This window comes from Leptinotarsa decemlineata, unplaced genomic scaffold (genome assembly GCF_025532065.1).
Source record: "Leptinotarsa decemlineata unplaced genomic scaffold, Ldec_3_MD MMD2_tig00000232_RagTag_RagTag, whole genome shotgun sequence".
Classification (NCBI taxonomy): domain Eukaryota; kingdom Metazoa; phylum Arthropoda; class Insecta; order Coleoptera; family Chrysomelidae; genus Leptinotarsa; species Leptinotarsa decemlineata.
This window is the reverse complement of record NW_027412546.1, coordinates 424,768-451,587: the sequence shown is the minus strand read 5'-3', so window position 1 is coordinate 451,587 and position 26,820 is coordinate 424,768. Positions and strand designations below refer to the sequence as shown.

Sequence of the window (26,820 nt, the reverse complement as noted above, 5' to 3'; positions counted from 1 at the left end):
TCATAAATCTCAAAATGCCCTTTTTTGCATTCAATAAAAGTCTTGTGGTATTTAATCTAAAGTCTTTTTCCCTAACTTCATTATATTTCTAATTCCTCTCATTCCCTTTGTCCCTTTTTCTGTCATCAACTCTTTCACTTTCAAGTTTTCACATTTCTTTTCAAGTATTCCCCTCAATCTTTCAAGGAGTATCTCTATAACCGCTTTTACTCTGTACTCTCCAACTCTACAGTACCCTACGTTCTTCATTTCTACTCTGTTTTCTCTAAATGTGCATTGCTATCCTCATTAACAATGCCTTACATCTGTGTTATCTCTAACCGTCATCTCTAACTATCTATCTCTACACTTTCCCTCTCTGCACTCTCCAACTTCACGTTCTTCACTCTTCAACTATAAATGCTCTATCTCTGTTATCTCTAATTCTGCATTTTCTACATGTACTACCTTTAACTCTTTCCTCTCCAACTGTGCATGTTTACTGTTTACTGTAACTCACTCCTCACTAATGACTATCCTCTCTAACACAATATTCTTCAACTATTCATTTCATTCCTCAGTTATTTCTTTAAAGTTCTTCAATTCTACTCTCTATAAAGCTGTACTATCTACCTCTACAGTCTTCAACTCTGTAGTCCCCAACTGTACATTTCCTAACTCTCTCCTCACTAATTCTGCACTCTATTCTATAACCTTTAGCTGCACACTCCTCAACCTTGCACTCTCCAACATTGTTCTCTCTAACTCTGCATTCTAAACCTCTATTATCTCTAACTCTGCATTCTTAATCTCTATTATCCCTAACTCTGTATTCCTAACCTCTATTATCTGTACCTCTGCATTCTTACCCTCTATTATCTCTAACTCTGCATTCTTAACCTCTATTGTCTCTAACTCTGCATTCTCAACCTCTATTATCTGTAACTCTGCATTCCTAACCTCTATTATCTCTAACTCTGCATTCCCAACCTCTATTATCTCTAACTCTGCATTCTTGATCTCTATTATCCCTAACTCTGTATTCCTAACCTCTATTATCTCTACCTCTGCATTCTTACCATCTATTATCTCTAACTCTGCATTCCTAACCTCTATTATCTCTAACTCTGCATTCTTGATCTCTATTATCCCTAACTCTGTATTCCTAACCTCTATTATCTCTACCTCTGCATTCTTACCCTCTATTATCTCTAACTCTGCATTCTTAACCTCTATTGTCTCTAACTCTGCATTCTCAACCTCTATTATCTGTAACTCTGCATTCCTAACCTCTATTATCTCTAACTCTGCATTCTTAACCTCTATTATCTGTAACTCTGCATTCTTAATCTCTATTATCCCTAACTCTGTATTCCTAACCTCTATTATCTCTACCTCTGCATTCTTACCCTCTATTATCTCTACCTCTGCATTCTTACCCTCTATTATCTCTAACTCTACATTTTTAACCTCTATTATCTCTAACTCTGCACTCTATCAATGTACTCTCCAACTTCACACTGTTCAAGTCTGCACTCTTCACTTGTGTTATTTCTCACCTAGCACTCTGTTCTTAACAACCCTGCCACCTCTAATTTGATGGCCTCATACCTTCTACCATCTTACCTCTTGGTTAGCGAGTCCGTGCAGAGGACCGGCCAACCCGTTCATTCCAGCGGCGAAAGCCAAGTAGGGATCGCTGAGAGCGGATCCGACGAGGTGCACTGTATGCGCCGAAACGTTACCACCCTCGTGGTCGCTGTGGATGGTCAAGTACATCCTCATCAGTTCGATGAACTGCGGGTCGTCGTAGCCCAGCATGGTGGTGAAGTTGTAGCTCCAGTCTTTGGAAGTGTCGATCGCTCCGATGCCCGACCCGTCTTTGAACGAGTTGCGGTAAATGGTGGCCGCTATCACTGGCAGCTTGGCGATCAAGTCCATGGCGTCTTCGTAGGCGTACTGCAAAGAAGTACATAGTGGTCATCAACAAGAATTTACAATATCAAAACTATTTTCTGGGTTTATTGGTCGTGGTCCGCATGTTTTTGTGTCTGACGTTTCGTCTACGACTTCGGTAAACAGTGGGTGGTCCCAGAAGTACCCGGCCTGACCCAAAGATGGCGGTAGTTGTTTGAAAAATATCACTGTATCAGAAACTACGCAATCAATGCAACATGTTTCAAGTTTTAAGACGCCGCATTGTTTAGTATTTGTTTGACAGCCATCAATAGCGAACGTTCCATTGTATAAGATAGAAACTTGCAGGGTAGTTCATTGTAGTGAATTCAGAAGGAAGATTTGTGTTTGGGAATGACAAACTGAACTGTTCCGTGTAAACTGTTCCGTGTAATCTTACTGAACAGATTAGAAATATGATTTTCATTGACTGATCTTTCAGTATCAATTCCACTACTTTAGAGAGACAAGGGAGAATTGTAAGTGGTCTAAGGTCAGAAAGGACTGCAGGCGAGTTACACTTAGGTAGAGGATAACCATTCCAACCTTCCAAAATGTTTGTTATGATCGAGGTGAAATGATTTATCAAAAAAAGGGTTAAAGAGATTGATCATTTTGAGGGCTATACGGTCTGAACCCAAAGCCTAAAAATTTAGAATTGAATCAAAAGTCTGTGAATGATTGGAAATCCTCGGTTTATAATTGTTTCCCACAGATAAGAGAAACAAAACTTGATAGGACAATATAGTATTTATATAGCAATTATCAAACTTTTGCAATCTTCAAGTGGGACTACGACTTATTTACCTCCATTATACCACCCATCACCGGTGAAACCAATTATGTCTTATGACTCCATTGTGTCTCTTTATCTTTGTTTGTTCAAGTAAAGTAGCACGTATTCATGAACTAATCTCCGGTATCAATATTTTAATCAAATGTGTCCTGTCAACAAGATTTTAATTTTGTATCTCTTTGCAAAATTCTAGTTGTTATCTGATTTTGCGAACCATGATATCGCTATCAGCACAACAGGATATCAAGAGTAAAAAAACTCGTGTATAACTGATACATACCGAAATCTGTAAGCTGATCAATAATGAAGTCGCCATGAAACATGCAGATCTGGTTACTAATAAAAATTAAATATAGAAACTGAATATTTTGTTTGTAATAAGATATACGGATTCATAGTTAGGTTGCCAAATAATTTAGAAAGACAAAAGGAGACTAAAAACGGAAAAACAATATTTTGGTACAGAAGTGAATTTTCTTGGTGACCAAAGAAGTACTACACACGTAGGTACTAGGGATATCCCTGGGATGTACCACATATGACATGGTACGCTCCTGGGACGTACCGAAATTCCTGGGTTGTCTTTTTTAGCAGAATCAGTACATCCTGAGGATATCCCAGGTATGTATCGTGTTTCGATGATAAATATCCCAGGGATATTCCTGGGATGTCCTGTGATCCAGAGGCACACAGGCATTTGTAGCCGCTAACCACTATTGTTAAGCGGCGTTCCCACGAGGCGTTAATCACGACAGTTAACCACGCTAGTCAACTTTCGTTCGTGACACTCACGAAAGTGTGAATTTATAAAACGTTCACACGGTTGGGGGGTTCGTGCCGTTCACGTTCTGATTATTGTTTTTTATATGTTGATGTTGGAGCGAAAGGAAGAGGATCAGATGGAGGAATTTTTCAAAATAGCTCTTTGTACAACGCTTTAGAAACAAACTCACTAGCCATACCAAACAATTTCGTTATTTTGGCTGATGATGCATTTCCGTTAAAAAAGTATATAATGAAACCCTACAGTCGACGCAATTTAACCCCTGCAGGAAGGATTTACAATTATCGATTGTCAAGAGCAAGACGTGTAGTGGAAAATGCCTTTGGAATACTCGCGAGTAAATTTAGATTGTTTGAAAAACCAATTTCATTAAAATTAGAAACGTTAGACAAAGATTGTGTGGGTCGCTGTTGAAAAAACGGACGAATGAAACTGTTCATCAGATCAAACCAAAATACTTTTGGCTTGTATATGTCATCTGTACCTTTTCCAGACCTTGCACTGTCTGATATTTTTTTTAACTCCTGACAGAAAGAGCTTCTTAAATTTTTGAATTCTGCTACAACTTCTTTTGGTCCAAATCCAGGAATATTTAATTCATGACTTATTCTCTTAGCTGCGGCGGCTCGTAAATCTCTATCACGGTATTCCTCCAAACTTGGATCATATAACACCTTTTCCATCGAATATAACTCCAAAAAACGCGTAGTTTCACTGTCGTTAAACTTAATAATGCCACGTTGCTGTGACGACATCTTGGCTTCACGAACGGTATATCACGACTGAAAATCAAACAGGTTTGATCTATCCTCGCTTGAGTCGTGCGCCGTTCCTCACGAAAGCAAGTTTAACGACTATGCGTTCACACAGAAGTGTATTTCACGAAAGCGTGGTTCAATGTCGTGATTAACGCCTCGTGGGAACGCCGCTTTATAGCTGTACTCAAGTGAACACAGCTGTAGGTGAGTTGGGTTGCCGTGCCTTCTGATATATTTAGGCTCGAGGTCAAGTCAGCACGTCAAAAAACACCTTCAAACTTTCCGAAGTGCACCATTGGTCTTGATTGAATTCCTTACTTGGAGTGTCTTTACAAAAACACTATATCTCCAGCCCAAGTGGACGAGTCTCAAACAAAATCGAAATTGTTCAGTTGCTATAATTTTATGATGAATAAACTTTATTTAACTAGATAATGCATTCTGTTCAAACTCATCTGTTCAGCGAGGGCTGCAGAAACCCTTGCGAGATCATCGACCATCAACACTTCAAAATCGACTCTCTAGCAGGCAATAGCTCAGGCGTTGTTTCACAATTATGAATATTATTTTTGCTATACGACATTTTTATATCATTATAAAGTTAGAAAACCAGTATCACAGTTTCACTACACGAACATATGGTCCTTCGAGCCGGATTATTAGAAGAAAATTCAACTAAAAATTGAAAATTACAAGTGGCCAAACACCTTATGAGGCGGAAGAAACGTGCCAGTCGAGAACCGCAAGCTGGATGACTGAACTTTCACATCGTGGTACCTGCCGGTGAGTTTGTCCCTTTTTCACTCCTTTATTTCCTATGCGTGCCTCTCCCGATGACTTAACCTGTCTATCACCGGCACATTTTTTAATTGGAAGAACAATGATGTTACCCGAACCACCCTTGACCCAACGTGTTAACGAAAACCGCCTCACTCAGTACCAACATATGCAAAGATTGCTCCAACAGTTTTGGACCCGCTGGAGCAGTGAGTATGTATGCGAACTCCATAAAGAACTCGATGGAAATGGGACCAGGGCAAAATTCAGTTAGGACAACTAGTACTTGTCCGAAACAACAATCTTCCACCTGCGATGTGGCGACTTTAAAGAGTTGCAGAATTCATCAGGGGTAGACCTGGGTAGACGTCCCCAGAGTTGCTATAATATGTACCGTAACTGGAAAGGTTTTTTTTGTACCTTGGGAGCTGTCTGATTTGTCCAAACACTGCAGCCTTTTGGGCTTATTGCGTTTATTCTCCCATCTTCTCATGACACTCATTCCATAAGTCTCGTTCTCTGTACTAGTTTGTACAGGTTCCGTGTTATGTTCGTCACATTCTTCTGGGCGTAATTTTGTACGTCCATATATTGCCTGCTTCCTGTGATTCAGTGCCTCACATTCGCATAAGATGTGTATAGCTGTTTCTATCCCGTCGTTGCATAATCTGCAGCTGAGCTCTCCGCTGTACGACTCCATTTTATTCAGGTGTCCTCTAAGCGGACACTGACCGGTTAGTAACCCTGTAATTATTCTGAGCCGATCCCTACTAAAGGGTTTTTCAATTGGCGCGGGTAGATTTTGGCGCCCCGTGGCGGCCATTTTGTTTTGGTGACATCTGTCAAATCTTTTGTTTATTATTCAGTTGCTTATGCCAAATCATCATGGCAAGTTACACGATTGAACAGCACGTTCAAATGATAAAACTGTATTATCAAAATGAGTGTTCGTTAACGCAAACGGTGCGCGCATTGCGTCCATTTTACGGTAGACGTTGTGGCCCTTCACAGTCGACTCTTCAACGTTTGGTGGCCAAATTTGAGACGACCTGTTCAGTAAACAATCAGCCAACACCCGTACGTTCAAGGAACCCAAGATCGGCCGAGAACATCGCCGCGGTCCGTGAAAGTGTACAGCAGAACCCGAGGCAGTCTATCTAGCCGTGCACAAGAACTCGGCCTTTCGCAGACTTCAACTTGGCGAATTTTGCGTCGGGACTACACCCGTACAAGATCCAACTGACCCAGGAGCTCAAAGTTCGTGACCATGGACAACGCCGTTTGTTCGCTGACTCGAATCGTTTGGAAGAGGACCCCAATTTTGCCCGAAAAATCATCTTTAGTGACGAGGCGCATTTTTGGATGAATGGCTGTGTTAACAAGCAAAATTGCCGTATATGGGCCGACACCAACCCACGCGAGGTTCACCAGGTGATAATGCATCCTCAAAAAGTTACCGTTTGGTGTGGATTTTGGGCCGGCGGCGTAATTGGTCCGTACTTTTTTGAAAACGACGTTAATGAGGCGGTCACCGTCAACAGCGACCGCTACAGAACGATGATAACTAATTTCTTATGGCCCAAATTGAACCATATAGACCTAGACGACATGTGGTTCCAGCAGGACGGCGCTACGTGCCACACAGCAAACGCCACGATTGACATTTTGCATGAACGATTTGAGGGTAAGGTTATTTCTCGCAGGGGTGATGTGAATTGGCCACCAAGGTCATGGTATTTGACCCCACTAGACTTTTTCCTGCGGGGTTTCTTGAAAATTGGACCACTCGGATCCGTGCCACCCTAAGAAGCCGAGGCGGGCATTTGAATGATGTCATATTCCACAGTTAATGGCATACGTGCGCCTTTCAAATAAAAAAATAATTTTGTTAATACCTCACACACAGCTTGTTTTATTCCATTTCAACATCTACCCGCCCTTATTGAAAAACCCTTTATATTGAAGTAGTTCTTCAGTTCTTTTCTCGGACGGTTCCCTATTGAAGGTTCTACTGTGTTTGTTGCCAGGTACTTTTGTGCAGTACTCTGTATGCTTCTTATTGGTCCATGTCCTAATCTGGTTTCGTACCAATTATTTTGGTACCCCCAAATGTAGGATAACACGAAAGTTAAAATTTTTAGAAAGATTTCTTGTTACGCCAAAAAAGTATAACTTCTTACGTGCGTACACACAGCTTGTCAAATGTAGGAAGAACTTTCTGAATTCCGTTATAGTCTCGCCTACTAGATGTGCGTTCGTTATTTTTATTTTTATTTAATATACTTTATTGTCTGAAGAATAAATTCTTATTGACAAAGCCTTGTGCGAAATATAAATAACATATACATGAAATCACCAAAGTAAAATCACTAAAAGTAGGTTATAACATGAACTGAAAAGAGACATGTAAATAATAACAAACGTTCAGGATATAAGAACATGGTCAACAAAATGTAAATGAATCAATTTAAACTAAATTGAATGAAATGAAATCAATATCATCATAGAATTCTGCTAAGCTATAATAAGGTCTCCCAGAGAGCAAGTCTCTCAACTCTTTCTTAAGAGCTCTAAGGTCATTTATGGTTCTTATAGCTTGAGGAAGGTGATTGAACATTTTAAGACCGTTGTAAATAATGGAATCTTTAACTAGCGACGAAGAAGGCAGCGGTAATTTAAAGCTGAATCTTTGCCTGGTTTGATACATTGGCGCGTCCAAGTTGTTAAACAATACCCTATTTTTGAAGACAAGGCAGATTGTCTCGTATATAAATAGGGAGACCACAGTTAGGATTTTGTTAGAGGCAAAAAGAGGTCGACAAGAGTCCCTAGGCTTGGCTTTGCATATGCATCGTATTGCACGTTTTTGTATTAGTAATACTGATTGAAGGCATGTGGTAGAACACACACCCCAAAAGCAAATACCATAACGGAGGTGTGGTTTAAAAAGGGAATGATAAACCATTCTTAGAAGACTATGAGAGCGAGAGAGAGAGAGAGAATTCTCAAATCTCTTCTAGATATGACAAGCTGTAAGTACACACAAACTCTTTTTTAGATATCATTTACCTGAAAGTGAATTAATAAAAAATGAATAAAAAAAACACTCACCTCCCAATATTTGGACTTGTGCACTCCGCAAGAGTAGGCGTTGGCAAACTTGCTCTCGCTGTTGAGCACTGTAACGGCGGCCGAAAGCTGCGTCATGGGGTGCACCGACGAGGGCAGGCAGTTCAGCAGCTGCACCACGTGGGGCGGCAGCTCAGCTCGCTCCGCCCACTCCTTCGAAAGGGCCTTGACCTGCGCATCTGTGGGCACGTCGCCGGTGATGAGCAGCCAGAAGAGGCCTTCAGGGAGCGGCTCCTGGCCACCTTCGGCCTTAGGCAGCACCTTCTGGCACTCCGGAATGGAGAGGCCGCGGAAGCGGATACCTTCGTCGGGGTCCAGGACGGAGGTCTCGCAGACGAGGCCTTTGATGCCGCGCATGCCACCGTATATCTGAAAACGATTAGGTTATTAGCGTTGAGAAGTCGGAAAATAAATCAAGATTTCTGAAACTAACCATGTGTGAGCGCAGAACTTGGGCATACTCTCATGTAAAAAATAATTATTCACTATTCATTTCGAATAATCATTATACAGGGTCCTGCTACAGTGGCGCGGTGTTGCCATATCTCAATTTAGGAAACAGATAGGAATCTAAATTTCTATAATATTGCCTTATTGCACGAGCCTGACAAAATAAAAATATTGGCGGTCCCACAGGGTGTTCAATTTTTTCTGGGCGGATCCCAACTGTGTTTTTTTAAATGGCAACCTAAATTTTTTATCGCTTTTTCGGTTTCTACATAAAAAATAAAAGACACTTTATGTATATCTTCACTTCGAAAATTTTGACGGTTTTCGAGTTATCTAGCATGACAGGTTTTTTTTACAATATTCGTCACTCAGAATATTTGAAATTATAAAGTTGTGCCAAGTCCAATTGTATTTATTTTTTGTCAAATATTCTACAGTGGTAACTCTCTCAAACAATATATCTGAAGTCGACCTGTGATATACAGGGTATGAAAAACCGCTTGCCACATATTGTGAATAAAAATTTGCAGAATCTTCCTTATTTTAAAAGGAACACCCTGTCAATTATTGATCCATAAGGAGCGCCAACGAAACCTCTACAAATTTCATTAAGTATTCCCTATGGCTAGGTTGAATAGTTTTTCTTAAAAAAGCCTATCTATAAGATTCACTGACAACCACAACAGATCCAAGGAACTATACGATCTCAAAGCCGACCTTCACCAAAACGACTATACAGGGGTTATCATGTGAAATAGCTACAAAAGTGTCTACAGTTATATTGAAAGGAAACAATATAATAAAATAGGAACAAATCTTTGTTTTACAGGTCACAGAACTAGCAGAATAGCAGTAATGGACCACAAGAAGAGAATCAGGCATTCATCTCTCTCGATGTACTTATACAGTTAGTTCTGGTGAATGCCTGTCAATAACAACTACTTCCCCGGCTGATACCAAGCCTAATCAATCAATCAAAATATACTTTATTGTCGAAAAAACTTCTGTTTTGTTGACAAAGTAGAATATACACGTACAGAAATAAAATTTAGGCAAAATACACACAATTATGTAAAATATAAATAAAATAAAATAAATATAAAAATAGAATTGTTATATAAACAAGCATATTGTTATATATCCATGCAGTCATTGTTCACTGTGGTTCTGGCGTTGAATTTGGTCATTATTACGCCTTGGTCAAAGAAGAAACGGACTGGTTTAAGTTTGACGATAGTCGTGTCACGAAGTGTTCTGGTGATGCATTGAATTTATTGGAGCCTCTGGAGACACCCTACATTTTGTTTTATAAGAGAGAGGACATTGGCAGGTCAAGATCTTCAGATGATGTGGTGCTGCAGGTTTTTCCGGGTTTTCCTGCAGCTGAAAAAGCAAACGCGCCACTGGAATCAATGAAGTCGCCCCGGAGCGCCAATTAATTTTTATTGTTGTTTTTATTTTATTTTTATCGTTGTTTTAATAACAAGCAGTATATAAACATATACATTATATATATATATATATATATATATATATATATATATATATATATATATATATATATATATATATATATACATATACATGAATAAATAAAATATCAATCATAAAATGTTATTTGAACATTTTGTCAATTTTACGACTTATAATTCAACAGTCTAATCGAGTATGATATACAATAAATTACAGATGACAGTTCACAATTTCACTGGAAGTTGTCATTGTAAAATTCTTGCAAACTATAATAGGGTACGCTCGCGATAATTTTTTTTGTGTATTTTCTAAAGCTGTCAATACTATCGTGGCTATTTCTAAAAAGAGACGGTAAGTGCTTATACATTTTAACACCGTTATAGAAAATGGAGTCCTTTACTAGGGATGAAGAAGACGATGCTAATTTTAAATTATTTTTAGATTTTAGGTGAGTGCTATGACACGAAGAAATATATTCAAATTTTGACCTATGTTTGTGTATAAGACACGCAGTTTCCATTACAAAGAGAGCCACAACTGTCAATATTTTTTTTTCTGCAATAACTGCCTACATGAATTGCGCGGTCCTAGTTTGAACACATATTTAATGGCTCTCTTTTGCAGTCTAAGTACTAAGTCTAGCAGACTAGAGTTACATACCCCCCAGAAAGGAATGGCATATCTCAGTTGAGATTCAATTAATGCATAATATGCGTTCATAGCCGTGGCAGTACCAAGTTTCCTTCAAATAATTCTCATTGCATAGCACCCTGAGGGGATTTTATTCTTTAATTGGTTGACGTGTGCTTCAAACTTCAATTTACTGTCAATATAAAGGCCCAAAAATTTTGTGCAATCTTTATTTTCAATCTTCTCATTTTCTAGAGGCATATCTTCCAAAGTACATTTGAAAGTCATTATATTTGTTTTTTTTATATTAAAAGAGAGAAGATTCGAGTCGCAACAAGACTTGATTTCATTAATATCTCTGATTATCTTATTATTCAGATTTCCAACAGTTTTACTATGCCATAAAATGGTGGTGTCGTCTGCAAATAAGGTAATTTTTCCAGGAGTGTTTATACACAGTAAATCATTGATATATACAATAAAAAGAGTGGGTCCCAAAACCGATCCTTGTGGCACTCCATAATCTATATTAATATATTTTGAAGTTATATCACTTTTTACGACTTGACTGCGCCCAGTTAGGTAGGATTCGAACCAATCCAAAGTAACTCCCTCACAGCCGTAGCAATGTAGTTTCCGCAAAAGTATTTTGTGGTCTACACAGTCAAAAGCCTTTTTTAGGTCCCAAAATACTGCTGAACATTAAATTATAATCGGCAAACATCGATCTACATTGGAACCACAAAAAGAAATGTTAGAACCTGGCTCTCGACATACAAGAAAAATTGTCGCCTCGGCATACCCACAAATCAGCAGCCAGAAAGTACTCGAGTTATGGGATTCCCAAAGACATCAGCACTTGTTTGATATGGCAGCGCCACTTTCATTAGTTATAGCCAACATATACAGGGGTGCGCAAAAGTCCGGAATAAAATTAATATCTTTTCAACCAGTATTTTAGAAAAAAAAACGCTGAAACACGTCAGTTGATTTTACGTTGTACGCATTTTTTTTCAATAAAATGAAATATTTTTTTCAACCCCTTAGCTGCAACCCTCCCCAACTTTTTTTTTTCAAATGCAAACCTATGTCGTGTATGGGTTCATTGAAAAGCTCGTAAAAAATGGAATCTGATCATACCCTCTATTTTTTTTACTCATGTGGTCACCACGAAATGAGAAAAAAACTGTTTTAAAACCAAAAAAGTTAGAAATACGTACTTAGTGCTATCTACGGGTGAATTAACGTTGCAAAAAACAAAAAATTGGTGATGATGTACATTGCTCAACAATTGCTAAGGATCACCAGTACCTACTTTCTAAAGTTTACGAATTTTAAGAACAGACTAACCGGGCCAGGCACCACAACAAATTTTATTGATTTATGTGTAAAACTGATAACGTAATGTAGCATCAACATTCTGTGTATTTTGTTTTCTCAACAAAAATTCACACATAAAATTAGTTCCATCCCAAGCAATTGTTGACCAGTGTACCTCAAAAAGTTTTAAAATTGTGGGTGAAATTGAAAATATGTATGGTTAGTTTATTAATTGGGTACCTTCAAAGTGTTCTTTTTCAATTTGCTAAACAAAAATGGTATTGCCAGAGAGGCAGCGTATCGAAGTCTTGATATTGTTGGAATGTGAGGATAGAATGCGGAGTCAAAGTGAGGTGTGTACTTTATTCAATGCAAAATATCCGGAAAATCACATTTCTCAGGCTACTGTGTGTAAGATCTTACACAAATTTGAAGAACATGGTACAGTGAAGGACTTGTCCAGAAGTGGCCGGCCACATGTTTTAGACGAAGATCAAAAATTGGACATTGCCATATCTCTGCAGGAAGATCCACATTTGTCAACGGTTTCATTAGCCCAAAACAATCCTGCGTCTAGACATACGATTGGGAGGTTTTTGAAAACAGAAAAATACCACCCATATAAGGTATGTCATGTCCAAGAGCTCTTGGAAGATGACTATGACAGGCGTTTGCAATTTTGTGAGGAAATAATGAGGCGATGTGACGAAGAATAATGGGTTTCCACTCAACATACTGTTTTCGGACAAAGCAACTTTTTATTTACATAGAGTAGTGAACAGGCAAAACTATCGATTCTGGAGTCAGGAAAACCCACACTGGATATGCGAAGCTCGTACGCAGCGTCCTCAGAAAATAAATGTATGGGCAGGCATCATCAACAACGGAATATTAGGGTTATACTTTTTTGAGGGAAACCTTACAGCTGCACGCTACTTTGAATTAGTCCCTGCTTAAGCTGTTATGTTTCCCAATGAAGCAGATCCAGATATCCCCACTGAAACAGTTTGGTTCCAACAGGACGGCGCTCCCCCACATTTTGGTATTGATGTCAGAGAATATCTCGATGACATATTTGCAGGACGCTGGATTGGACGACGTGGTACAATTGAATGGCCGCCAAGATCCCCAGACTTAACGTCATTAGATTATTTTTATTGGGGATATATGAAAGACAAGGTTTATCAAAATAGGCCGGCTAATATTGAAGATCTAAAAAGCAGAATTAGAGTGGAATCACATAACATACCGGCTGAGGCCATTTGGAATTCCGTAGACGGGTTTTACATCGCCTAGGAGCCTGCCAAGTAGAGGGTGGGGGCCAATTTCAGCATCTGTTACGTTAATTCACCCGTTAGGGTTAGGTATTTGTAACTTTTCAAAAGAGTTTTTTTCTCATTTTCAAAATTTCATTTTATTGCCAAAAAATGCGTACAACGTGAAATCAACTGACGTGTTTCAGCGTTCTTTTCCTAAAATGCTGGTTAAGAAGATACTAATTTTATTCCGGACTTTTGCGCACCCCTGTATATGGGGCAGTTTGAAACTCTGGCCATTGAAGAAGTCCACAAGAAGCCCACAGTCTAGTTGAGTTATGTTGACAAAACCTTCATAGTATGGATTGCGATGAGAATACAGAACTAGACATCTTTCTGAAAAACATCAACAGCCTAAAACCTTCAATCGCCCTCACAACTGAGAAGAAAGTCCGGTATATCCGGTATCGGTGAAACTAAAAGGCCATTGAAAGTCCACATTGCCGAACACAAGAGAAACACAGCGAGGAGAAACCAGCAAATCGAGAATAGAAGAACATGTTTGGACTCATCAACAAAACATCAAGTGGACCCTAGCTAGGATCAACCACAGAGAGGAACACTGGTTCAAGAGGAAGTTCAAAGAAGCCGCATAAATATTGTCCCACGACGCATTCAGACAAGCTAGCGTAGAGATACGCAACATATGGAAACCTAGATTCAAGCAGAAAAACAGTCAACCCCCGCTATACCGGTGAAGTGGAGAAAGGAAAGAGGATATAGGTGACTATAAATAGTCATCCCTCGGAGGAATAGTCCAGTCGTCACCCGAAGACGATTGTGGGTACCAACAATCGAAACGTCGAGAAGTAACTTGATTTGAAATATTTTTAACCATGGCCAATAAACTAGGGACTATAACAAAGTTGAGAATACATAGTTTAGAAAAAATGCGTGTGATTGATTGTCGCTCAATATACACTTTCATTTTGAACCGTTCATTTTCTGTAATTGCGGAATATTTTCATCCGACACACGACACAAATTAATTAATCACACTGTGAAATATGTGTATCAGTGACATAATTCTCAATTGTCTCCCTCACGCTTATCAACCGAACGATATTGGCAAAATTATTGCACAAATCGTTCCCAACTACGAATGCAACAAACGTGCTTTCTTATTTGTCATTGATCGCTATCAGTGATCTATAAACTCAGGCAGAAATTTTGATTAGGTTGACCTTTGCTACTACTAACTTAACATTCAAAATACGAACGAAACGTAATACAAGAAATGCAGAAAAGAATGTAACCGAGGAAAACACGTTTTAATAACAAACAAAATGTGGACTATCGCTCGATAATAATGTCTGAGGAATACGATTAGTGTAATCAATATGCTATTAAAACCTTATTTCTGCGTTTTTACTGATACTAAACCATCAATGGCGATGGAGAAAAACATCTTTGGGTTATAATGAAGTGACAGGAGGCGAGGTGGGTAATTTCTGTCTCGTTGGAATTTCCCGTTGTTAAATTGGCTCACTTCATGCGTCATTATTTTATTTGGAATTGTAGCAATGGCAAGTTTACCAAGTTCTTAGGTAACATGGGTTTCAGTAGCATATACAGATACACCACGGAAGTTAGGACAAGTGATTCCTGGGAATCACAGGTTAGAAGGTAAGATCTCATCAATATCTAAAGTCTATCCAAATCCAAGATAGAGTAAAACAAAACAAAACCGAAGCGTGATGTTCACGTGATCGCCCAGTGTCAGATGGAAAGGGCAGCGTTCATTGGTGAATTCGGTACCAGCACAGGGTTGTAATCAGTCGTTTGCGTGTTTGTGTGGCGTGCGTTATAGTATATTGTTTAAAATTGTTTTCAAAGATGTCCAGTACAGACACTGCTGATGACACTGTGAGCTATCCTCTGAGTCCAGCCAGGAAACGATACAAAAAAAGACATTCGAGTGTTGAGATGAAAGAAGTGATTTTAAATGTGTTCAAGAAAGAGTTGGAAGAAATTGAGACATCGACTGTCGACGAAGTCGTATCGAAAGTTTCCGACAGAATTGTCAAACCATTATAAAATCAATAGACGATGCTGATAAACAACCAGGAGGAAAGTGAATGAGTACTTTTTCAGAAATGAAATACCCACGATAGACAAAGTACTCACAGAAATAAATAAAGATGTTTTATTGCCAAGTTTTAAGCGGTCAACATTCCATAAAGTATTGAAACATTCGAATTTTTTATGGAAAAAACGAGGGCGCAATAGTTTATTATTGGATAGAGAGGAAATTGTGTTATGGAGAAGAGAGAATTTGACCAAAATTTAATATTATAGGAAACAACAGAGAACAATTTATTATATGGATGAAACCTGGGTTAATGCTGGTCATACTACCCCTAAAGTATGGGTCGATGAAACTGTGACCTCATCTAGGAGGGCCTTTCTAGATGGACTATCCACCGGATTAACAAATCCATCAGGTAAACTTATATTTATATTAAGACCTGCCTCAATCTCAATATATAAAAAGTAATCCTCGTATTTGTTTTATTTCCTTACATACCTCTTCATAATTTCAGGTAAAGGAAAACGGCTTATTATTTGTCACATCGACAATGAGAATGGGTTTGTTGCTGAAGGGCTGTGGTGTTTCGAGTCGAAGAAAACTGGAGATTATCACGGAGAAATGAACGGTGAATCTTTCGAACAATGGTTTTCCAAAGTTCTACCCCATCTGGAGGATAATGCTGTGACTGTAATGGACAATGCACCTTATCATTCGCAACGGTTAGAGAAGATTCCGACAACGTCTTCAAAGAAGGTTGAAATCCAAAATTAGCTGCGATCGAAAGAATATTAGCTTTGAAGACTCAATGCTAAGAGTACAGCTACCAAAAATTGTCAATGAGCACAAGCTTGAATACCAAAAATATATAGTCGATGAGATGGCAGCAGGCCAAAACAAAATTGTCCTTCGCCTGCCCCCATACCACTGCGAGCTCAATCCCATCGAGTTAATATGGGCGGATGTGAAGAATTTTGTAGCTCAGCATAACACCACGTTCAAATTTGCAGATCTCAAAGTACTTTTTGATGAGGCTTTGAAAAGAGTCACAGCGGAGAAATGGGAGAAGTGCGTTCGGCATGTAACATCGGAAGTCGAGACAAAGATGTGGAAGCTTGATAACATAAAAGAGGCACAAATCGAGCCAATGATAATTCAGATTGGTGAGGATGACACTACTGATGAAGAGACAAATTCATCCAGTTGAATAATTTTGATTAATATTCCTTTTGATTTCACATAAAATAAAAATTATCAATGAAGAAATAATTACGCATATGAAAACATATAATGCTTGAGCGCGCTATGAAAAATCCAATGGAAATCTTTTTACATTACATATATTATCTGCATTTTCCCGTTAAACTGCAAAACTTGTGCATTTCACTCGTTATTATAAAAAAGTTTTCCTAAGTATGATATAGTATTTGCGGTCAAGATGTTGGTTCTGAATACAACCCTGGCCAATTCTTGGGATTTTCAATATCAAGTGCGTAGGGCATGTCAATGTTTACATCCACTCTATCTTGGATTTGAATTTGCTTTAGCTCCATGGTAGAAATTGTACTTTAAATGGTGAGACCAAAACTTGTATTTGGACCTGATGCTAACTTATCTTTTTTCTCAAGAACAAAACACAACCACTGGAGAAGCCTAAAAACTCATGGATAACTAACGATATTGTTCAAGAAGGAAAATCAACTTCTTTTGATAATTTTATGTCATTCACTTTGACTAAATTACAACAGAAATCCCTCCTGACAAATGTTTACATCAGCACTGACTTAGATCTATTTAAAATCAGTTTGTTACGTTGACACCAACTACTGAATTCGTCAATAACTAAATTAATTTTCATTGATAATTCATTCTCGTTCTTTCCAGAAATAGTGATAGTAGTATCGTCAGCGTTCATAGTTATGTTACAATCTGGCAAGTCACTGATAAAAGTCAAGAATAACAATGGACCCAGAACAGATCCTTGTGGAACACCTAGTTTCACATCATAAGGAACTGATGTAATTCCATTACATTTAACCACCAAACTACGGTTTTCCATGTACGATTCTATCCAACACAACGAATTATTGGGAAAGCCCATTATTAGTAATTTTTAAATAGAAATTTAGAAGAAACAGTATCGAATGCTTTTGATAGATCTAAAAAAAGTGAAAAAACCAGGTTATTATTATCCACTTATGCATAAATATACTTCAATAGTTGGTAAGATGCAGATTCAATTGATTTACTCTTCCTAAAACCATGTTGATTATTGCAGAATAGGTCATTTTGTTCAATATACATCAAAATTCTATTACCTATTATTTTCTCAAAGAGTTTTGAAAAGGAGGAAATCAACGAAATCTGCCTATAATTGTCAATTTCTGTTATCCGACCTTTTCTGTGACGTGCAAAAACAAGAGCCCTCTTCAATTCATCTGGGAAGAAACCCCCATAAAAGGACTGGTTAAGCAAAAAAACTAATGGTTCAATAATTATATCAATAGTTTGCTTTACAGTAACAACAGACATATCATCAATACCAGCTGAATTTTTGTTCCTCATATTATCTAAAGTTTTCAAAACTTCAAGCGGTGAAATTTCTGAGAGATCAAATTCATTTTGAACGACAATATTCTTGGCAAAAGTACTTGGTAGAATTAATTTACATCCAAAATGATCCGAAATTGCTGTTGCAGCCGCTGAAGAGAAATGCCTAGCAAACAAATCTGCAACAGTATGTTGATCTTCAATTTCTTGATTGTTATATTTCAAATCTATACATGCTGGATTTTTACTTTTAGTTTTTTTTCCCCAAGTTCATTATTTATGATAGTACATACTTGTTTAGTTTTATTGTTGGAGTTATATATTTTTGCATTATAATAGTTGGTCTTTCCTTGTTTAATTTTGAATCTGTGATGTTTTAGTTTTGCCCTATAACTATGCATCATATCAGGGTCTACGGTGTTACTAGAAGAAATAATCCAGAACATGTCTTTTAACGATTTTCCTTCTCGTATCTTTTGTTATCCATGGCTTGGAATTTTTTTTTGGGTTTTATATTTTTGATAGGACACGAGACATTGAAGCACCATGAAATCTGGTCCAGAAAATAAGAAAAACAAGTTGTTACATCCTGGTATTATAATCCTGTCCAGTCGACAAAAATCAGATATGTTCGTAGCTCCATAAGATACCTACCACTACCAGCAAGGAAGATAGAACGCAGATGCTCAAGCCAAAAGTTCCAATTACGCAACAAAACTTCAATTATTCACGTAGACGTAGTTTGCGTTAAGACACACGTCCCCGAACGAAGCGACTATTGCATAACATTCGTTATGCAATAGGAGGAGACTGGTCTACTGTCCCGAAGGAAAGCAAAGACCATAAAAAAGAGAAGAAGAAGAAGAAGAACTCTTAACAAATTTATCGAAGCAGAAAGCGGAATTGTCTGTCCTGACATTTTTTTTGGAGGAAACTGATGGCTGGGTTTTTGTATCATTGAAAGGATCTTCTTACTGACACAGAAGCAAGTAAAAAGACATTTCTCCGAGGAAAATATGTAGCATTTCTGTTCAACATTTTGGTTTCTTCTGATAACAAATAAATCGACTATTTACCGAAATACTGTAGCAACTCGCTTTGCTTATTACGAGAGGATTTATCGCTGTATCACCCAACCCGCATTCATCCAAATAATGAAAGAATTCATTTAAAAACTTGATAAAATATTTATTATGAAAAAAATGAAAAAAATACGCTCGGAAATGAACTAACATATCCTGTAATAGTATCAATTTTGATTCATATATTTGCATGAATGAATTTGAATTATTTCATGACTATTTCCATATTTGACAATACTAGAGCACCCAGTATATCTTAATTGTAAACAACTGTGAATATTTGCTCAAGAAAACGTACCATAATTTACTCAATTATGGAGTAAAACAAGGATATGTATACAAGTCACATTTCTACTACAACCTACAAGGTCAGCGACATTGGAAAGGAATTTGTAGGTCATAGAACTCGTTTGAAATTTACCTTATCGAGAGTGCTGGATTTTTGAATGAATACTTTCGATCGTCCACGAGTTCAATTTCCCAAGAACTCGCATATTTCAGAACCCTGGTTGCTTGGAAAAGACGCGGATAACCTCAAACCTCAAAATCAAGAAATATATAATTTTGCTAGCATAAAATCCCATAGTAATAGTTAAAATGCATAAATCATCCATCTGTTAGATATAAATAAGTAAACTATTTTATTGACCCACTTTTTAATGAAAATTCAAGCTGTGTTCCTGGAATTTCATAATAATATTCGTGGGCGTAGATGACCAATTTCGAAATTATTATTTAAGAGTGTTCAGGAAACTACTACGTCATCGTTATCACATCCAATTTTTGTTTTATTATAACCTGTATGTCACTGCACGGCTACTCAAGAACAGGCCCGGCCTTAGCCATCCAGGCGCTTCAAGCAAGTCACGCATTTGACGCCCATCATGTTGTCTGTCTGTCATCGGTGTAAAAGGAAACATTTAATGGAAGACCAATATGAACAAACTTTTCTATATTTTTGTCTGCAAAAATAAAACTAGTAACATCTAGATTTCTTTATCTCTACTCTACATAATATACAGTGTGTAACAACGAAAACTTAACACAGCCGTTTTTGAATATAAAAAGTAAGATTTTTTTAAAAAGCTCGGACACGTGGATTTCTAATTAAAGGGGGACACCTTTCACACTAATCAGATTTTTTGTAGTGCGCACCCCCTCGGAGGGGTCCGTCCGACGACCCTTATTTAGATAGGGAAAGTAGGTCGAGTGGCACCTTGTTTTAAAAGTCTTTCGAATACCTTTACAACTCTGTTAAAAGAAGATTTTTGTAACGATTAGTTTTCGAGATAATTTAAGTTCAACTCTTTTTAAAATGAATCAAATTGTTTTTAAGGTACAATTTACGTTCAGAACTTTCATAAAAAATATAAATGTTTGCTTTTTATGACAACCTGCTAATACGTGTCCATTTGAGTTCATAAAAAAGTTAAAATTATTTGTTTATTACGAGGATATTTTTTCGGGGGATGGGGTTGGTTACCACCCTTACATTTTAGGTAAATTGAGTGGAAACTCCTTATGAAGGTTGCCTTTTGACCTGGATATTTTATGCTTTTGATAAAAAAGTCAATCATACTAAAACTGTTTAATAATAATAGTAAATAATAATTAATAAATCCCAAATATTGTTTTTAAAGCACACACAAAAAAAGTAACACCTAATAAGGGTAAATCACATAGGAAATTCAGAGTAAATGTTCAAAATATGCGTTATTTTGCTCCATGCAACAATAAAGATTTTGTTCGAATTTTGCTCTTACATTATTCAACATCTCAGGAGTTATAGCTCGTCATTCATCAATAATTCTACGACGTAATTCATCCAAATTGGCTGGCTGTTTAGCATAATTTTTAGACTTTAAATATCCCCACAAAAAGTAGTAGTGGTGTTAAATCTGGTGATCGTGCTGGCCATTAAATTGGACCTCTTCTGCCAATCCATTGTCCTTCAAAATGATTATTCAAAAAATTTCGAACCTGCTGGGCATAATGAGGTGGTGCACCGTCTTGTTGAAAATGGATAAATTTATCTTGACATCTTGGATCTTGTTGAATTATTTCAACTATACGAGGTTGTATTGCCTCTTCAAGAAGTTGTATATAAGAATCACCGGTTAAATTTCCATCAATGAAAAATGGATCTATAATATGATTGCCTAATATTCCGTCCCAGACATTCAACTTTTGGGAATGTTGGTTATGTATTTCTGCGTATTGTCTTGGGTTTTCATCCGAACAAATTTTTTCATTTAGGCATAGAAGTTACCGAGTGGTCTGTCTAATGTATTATTAACATGGCAATTTCAACTTCAAATTATCTCGAAAACTAATCATTACAAAAATTTTATTTTAACAGAGTTGTAAAGGTATTTGAAAGACCTTTAAAACAAGGTGCCACTCGACCTACTTTCCCTATCTAAATAAGGGTCGTCGGACGCACCCCTCCGAGGGGGTGCGTACTACAAAAAATCTGATTAGTCTGAAAGGTGTTCCTCTTTAATTAGAAATCGACGTGTTCGAGCTTTTTTTAAAAATCTTACTTTTTATATTCAAAAACGGCTCTGTTAAGTTTTCGTTGTTACACACTGTATAGGGTTTTTCAACAGTTACTTCCGAACTTTGACAATTGAAGCTACATCAGTTAAATCAGTTGTCATTTATTGAGTCTGTTTCAAAAATGTGTTCAAAATATGTTTTTTCAGTTAACCAGCTATCGTACTCCTACGAACGACAACCCTCAGAAGTCGAAACCTTTTAACGTGTGATTCCTAACACGTGTTAGACGATAGCAAGTGAGAATCGAGCGTTCCGCTTGCGGCTTGAACCATCGCCTCACACATTGGCCCATTGACTGCGTGAACAAAGCACCCACGTCGAACCGCCCGGCCCATGGACGAATAAAGCGAATAATAAATTTTGTTTACTTTATTTTTTTAACAATAAAAATAAAAACAACAATAAAAATTAATTGACTTCATTGATTCCAGCTGCACACAAAACCTGGAAAAATTTGTGATCCAATTCGGAAATGTGTCCTTTTATACGTTCCGAACGCCTCAATACAGGTACTTCAGTTATTTTAGGTAAATCTGCCTGTATTTGGACTACAACGGGTACTATTCAAAGAATAGGCAAATTCACCTCAAGTACCTGGAGTACCTGTTTTGAGTCATTAAGACCGTATAAAAGGACACACAACAGAATGACACGTTCAGATAGAGTAGGGCCTAGAGTTACAGTTTATATATACTGGAAGCTTGCACTTATATGTATAAGAATGAAAATAAGTTTGCAATAGATAACAATAATTGCAATATGACCCGTCATAGAAATCTCTTGCAGCCTGATTTTCATCGCACATCTCTGTATCAAAGAAATTTTTATTGTATTGGTTGTAAGCTCTATAATATTTTTGATGATCATATAAAATCATCCCCCAATGTTCACATTTTTAAATCAAAACTGAAAAAGATCCTACTTAGTAAGTGTTGTTATTCCATAGACGATTTCTTTTTATGATAATAATTTTTTATTTTCAAACTATATAATTGATTTTTTTTATACAGGGTGTCCCTTAAACACATGCTAATATTTAAGGAGGTAATTCTTAGACCCATTTTTAAGAAAAAAACGTCCTATGTACGTATGTCCTAAACGCCTTAACTTTTGAGATACAGGGTGGCAAAGTTTTCAAAAATAATCAGTTTTTTAATAATAACTGAGATAATTTTGTAGACATATTTGGCATATTTGGTACATATGTTCCATGCCTCAAGGCGCATTTTCTGATGTACAATTTTCTTAATTTTCTCTGCCAGTGGCGTACGTATGAGTTTTGAAATGTATATTTTTGCCGAAAAAAATACTACGCCACTGCTTTATCTTGAATTAAAAATTATTTTTAAAATCTCCATACATTTTTGAGCAAATTTGATTTGTTGGGTTTTCTTTGTCCGACGCATGGTTTTCGCTCAAAAAATTAAAAGTCGCTTTACTTAAGGATAAATTCCTTAAAAATCTGATGCGGTATCGTGCATCGACTGAAAGCAAACTAAGAGATCAGATTTGTTGCAAAATAATTGAGGATCTAAAAGGTATTTGTTTGTTGTCAGATGCACTGTTCTCAATTAAAATTACGTCATAACGCAGCACCGCTTAATAATTTTTGAAAACATAAATTTAGTTATCCTGCAATAAATGACGTTTAGCAGAATTTATTTACTGCACCTCTTGGAAATATGGAGTTTGTCGATATGTGATTTCTTTCAAAGATTAAAAGCAGAAAAAACAGCGTATCCACCATAGCAATAAAAAACGAATTCTCTGTATGTACAAACGTCAGTAGCTAATATTGATGTTGGTTTAAAGTAAGGTGTCGGTGTTAAAAACTGTCACAGCGCGTTTTGATTGATTTTGAAGTGTTATTGAAGTTATTTTGGTAGTCCGCTGTTTTTCTGAATATCAGTAAATATGGTAAATTATACGAATGCGGAAATGGCGCAAATGCATTACGTATATGGCCTTGCCGATGGTAATGCAACAGAAGCCAGGCGCATTTATCAGGAAAGATATCCTAATCGTGCCTTACCAGATAGCCGAACCTTTTCAAATATTCATCGTCGACTTGGGGAAACTGGTAGTTTTAAGAAAGGGACTCCGGAAGGTAGACCTCGTGTAGTAAGAACTCCTGAAATTGAGGAAGCGGTGCTGCAAGAAATTGAGGAACATCCTGAGACGAGTACGAGGAAGATTCTAGAACTCTGGATATTTGTCATCAAATTGTTTGGCGTATTTTTGTTGATTTTTTGTTATACCCATACCATATTTCAAGAGTGCAGGCATTACTCCCCAGAGATTTTCCACAGCGTGTGAACTTCAGTCAGTGGTATCTACAATGTATTGCACTAAATCCGCAGTTCGAGACACAAATTTTGTTCACAGACGAAGCAAATTTTTCTCGGAATGCCATTCAAAATTTCCATAATCATGTGTGGGCTGAAGAAAATCCCCATGCAATAACCGAAACCCATTTCCAACACCAAGTTTCGGTTAATGTATGGGCAGGAATTTTAGGTGATCATCTAATAGGCCCATTTTTTCTACCAGGACGCCTTGATGGTCGTTCTTATTTACACTTTCTCGAAGAAGACTTACCTGGGTTATTGGAAGATGTGCCACTTGCGTTAAGGAATCGAATATGGTACATGCACGATGTTGCACTGCTCATTTCAGTGTAATTGTCCGAAACCATTTAAATACAGTTTATCCTAATCGTTGGATAGGTCGCGGAGGACCTCAGCAATGGCCAGCAAGATCCCCCGATCTCAACAGTTTAGATTTTTTTATGGGGTCACCTTAAAACTCTTGTGTATAAAACTCCCGTTAATACTTTAGAATATTTAAGAGAGCGAATAGTTACGTCGTGTGAAACTATACGAAATACGCCGGGAATATTTGAACGGGTGCGTAATTCCATGCGTAGAAGGGCGAAAGCTTGCATACTGAGTGCAGGTGGCCACTTCCAACAATTTTTATAATCAGTTTTGGTATTATTACTAATTAACAAATTTGTGCTATTCGTTCAGACTTACTGTCACAAAATAAAATAAAACTCGTTTTTGTGAAAAATCTATTTTTTTGCAGATTATGTTTTCAAATATTATTAAGGAATTGGTAATGCATTATGAAGCAATTTTCAGATTCTCATTCATTTTAGAATTGATCTAATTTCTTAATTTGCTTTCTGTCGATTTTCATTTTTTTAAGTGAAAAATCATACGTCGGACAAAGAAATACCAGGAGATCAAATTTTCTCAAAAATAAATGAGGATTTTAAAAATGATTTTATTTTGAAAAGAAAGCATTGGCGTAGTACTTTTTCCCCAAAAATATTCAATGCGAAACCCGTAGGGATGCCACTGTTTGAAAAAATACAAATTTGTGTACATCAGAAAGGCATGGAACATATGTACCAAATATACCAAAGATGTCTACAAAATTATCTCAGTTATTATTAAAAAACTGATTATTTTTGAAAACTTTCCCACCCTGTATCTCAAAAGTTAAGACGTTTAGGACATACGTCCATAGAAAGTTTTTTTCTTAAAATGGGTCTAAGAATTACCTCCTTAAATATTAGCATGTGTTTAAGGAACACCCTGTGTATACATGTATATGTAAATTTGTATTGTTGACATATCCTTGCTTAATGTAATGATGTAACTAAAATATTTATATATATATATATATATATATATATTATTATCATTATTATTATTATCGATGACACTGAGAATTGGACTCGTAGTCATTCATATTTTTCCAAGTATAGACCAAACAACCATAGATATAAATTGCTGGGAAAATCAAAATTTTATTTTGTTTAAATGAGGGCCTACATGATTTGGTTCTATTTAGATTGAAAATTAAGTAAAGAATTCTTTTCTGCGCTATTAAAACACGATCCGCTCCTCTACAATCTCCCCACAAGATGACATTGTATGAGAGTGTAGATTGAACCATCCAAAATCTGACGTAGTTGCAATAGTGCATAAAAGATGCTATTAAATTTTCTAACCGCATGGTTTAAATGAGATCCTATACATTCAGTTACAAACTTGTATTGAAAACGACTGCAAATTATCTGAGAGTTGCCTATATTTCAAAAATAACAAAAAATATTCTAAAAGGAAAATATTTCAAAACCACTCACCATGTCAACTGTAATTTCTCCGACCTTTGTGGATCCATGACTTTTTCGAAAATTCTTGACGCGTTCTTGTTCCTTGGGAATTTTGGCTGCCAAAACGGCTTTGAGATCTGTGGATGCATCGCTAAGTTGTCTCAAGACAAGCGAAATTTGGGGAGCGAGTTTCTAAAAAACAACATAGCAATTTAGTGACGAACATTACAAAGAAATAACGATATTGACTATGTAGTGTATTGGATTATTTGTATATCAATGACCGTGACTGTTTAACGCTGACTCGGTTCCCTTGGTCGAGGTTGACACAAGATTCATTCATTATACAGTGCATTTCTTCAACCCCCCCTTTTATTTTTTGAAAGGGTCAAACTCAAAAAATTGAAATTTGGGATAATGAAATTAATGCATGAATACTTTACTTTGAAGTTAAATTGACAGATGAAACTTTCAAGATGGCGAACATAAAAAAGTCCAAAGGTATCAAATCTGGTGAGTGTGCTGGCTATTCTGTAGGACCCGGCCAATCCAACGACCGGGAAAAGTAGTATCCAAATAGGTGTCTTACTTGTCTGGAGTAACTGGGAATGCCAGTGGGAATGCCACCGCAGTTGTGAGCGATACAACCTCCTTTGTAGAGGCTGCTTGCCGTTTCTTCTACACCTAATTCTATTCTATTAGTACTGCTCCCATTGGTAGTTTCTTTGTCTGTTGCGGTGGTATGCGGTCTGTTTAGCTTCAACATCGACCACCAAATGGGGATTCCAAAAACTAAATTTGAGTTTTCTATCAACCCCATAGACAAGCTAAAGGTGAGATTCGATGAGTGAGAAATTTGCATTTTACAGGTGTCACGAACCTTTGGGGTCCAAACATACTTAACTCAGTGTCCTATTCAAAAGAATAATAACAAAATTGACTAAGTTTCAACAGATTTCACCCCAAAAGCACTTATCATTACGAAAATGTAATTAACGCAGGAAATAATATGCATTTCTTGATTTTCACATGAATCAGTGACTTCCTGTATTCTTTCTGTAATCAATGATTTAGTCTTTAATAACAACGTTATTTGACTAGACTAG

At 37.1% G+C, this 26,820-nt stretch overlaps 2 protein-coding genes across 2 annotated transcripts in view; one reads left to right on the top strand and one right to left on the bottom strand.

The window, feature by feature from the left end:
• LOC111504030 (citrate synthase) overlaps nt 1–26,820 on the bottom strand; it is a 40,060-nt gene that overhangs the window by 4,682 nt on the left and 8,558 nt on the right. The window contains exons 3-5 of the mRNA XM_023158504.2: nt 25,745–25,906; nt 8,162–8,548; nt 1,606–1,938 (exon numbers count right to left, since the gene is read on the bottom strand). Of these exons, the coding sequence (XP_023014272.1) occupies nt 1,606–1,938; nt 8,162–8,548; nt 25,745–25,906 (882 nt within the window). The remainder of the gene's footprint in view (nt 1–1,605; nt 1,939–8,161; nt 8,549–25,744; nt 25,907–26,820) is intronic.
• On the top strand, nt 15,435–16,183 carry LOC141481601 (uncharacterized). Its single transcript, XM_074173366.1, has 2 exons — nt 15,435–15,812; nt 15,912–16,183. The coding sequence occupies exons 1-2, from the start codon at nt 15,692–15,694 to the stop codon at nt 16,169–16,171; spliced, it is 381 nt and encodes a 126-aa protein (XP_074029467.1). The 5' UTR covers nt 15,435–15,691; the 3' UTR covers nt 16,172–16,183.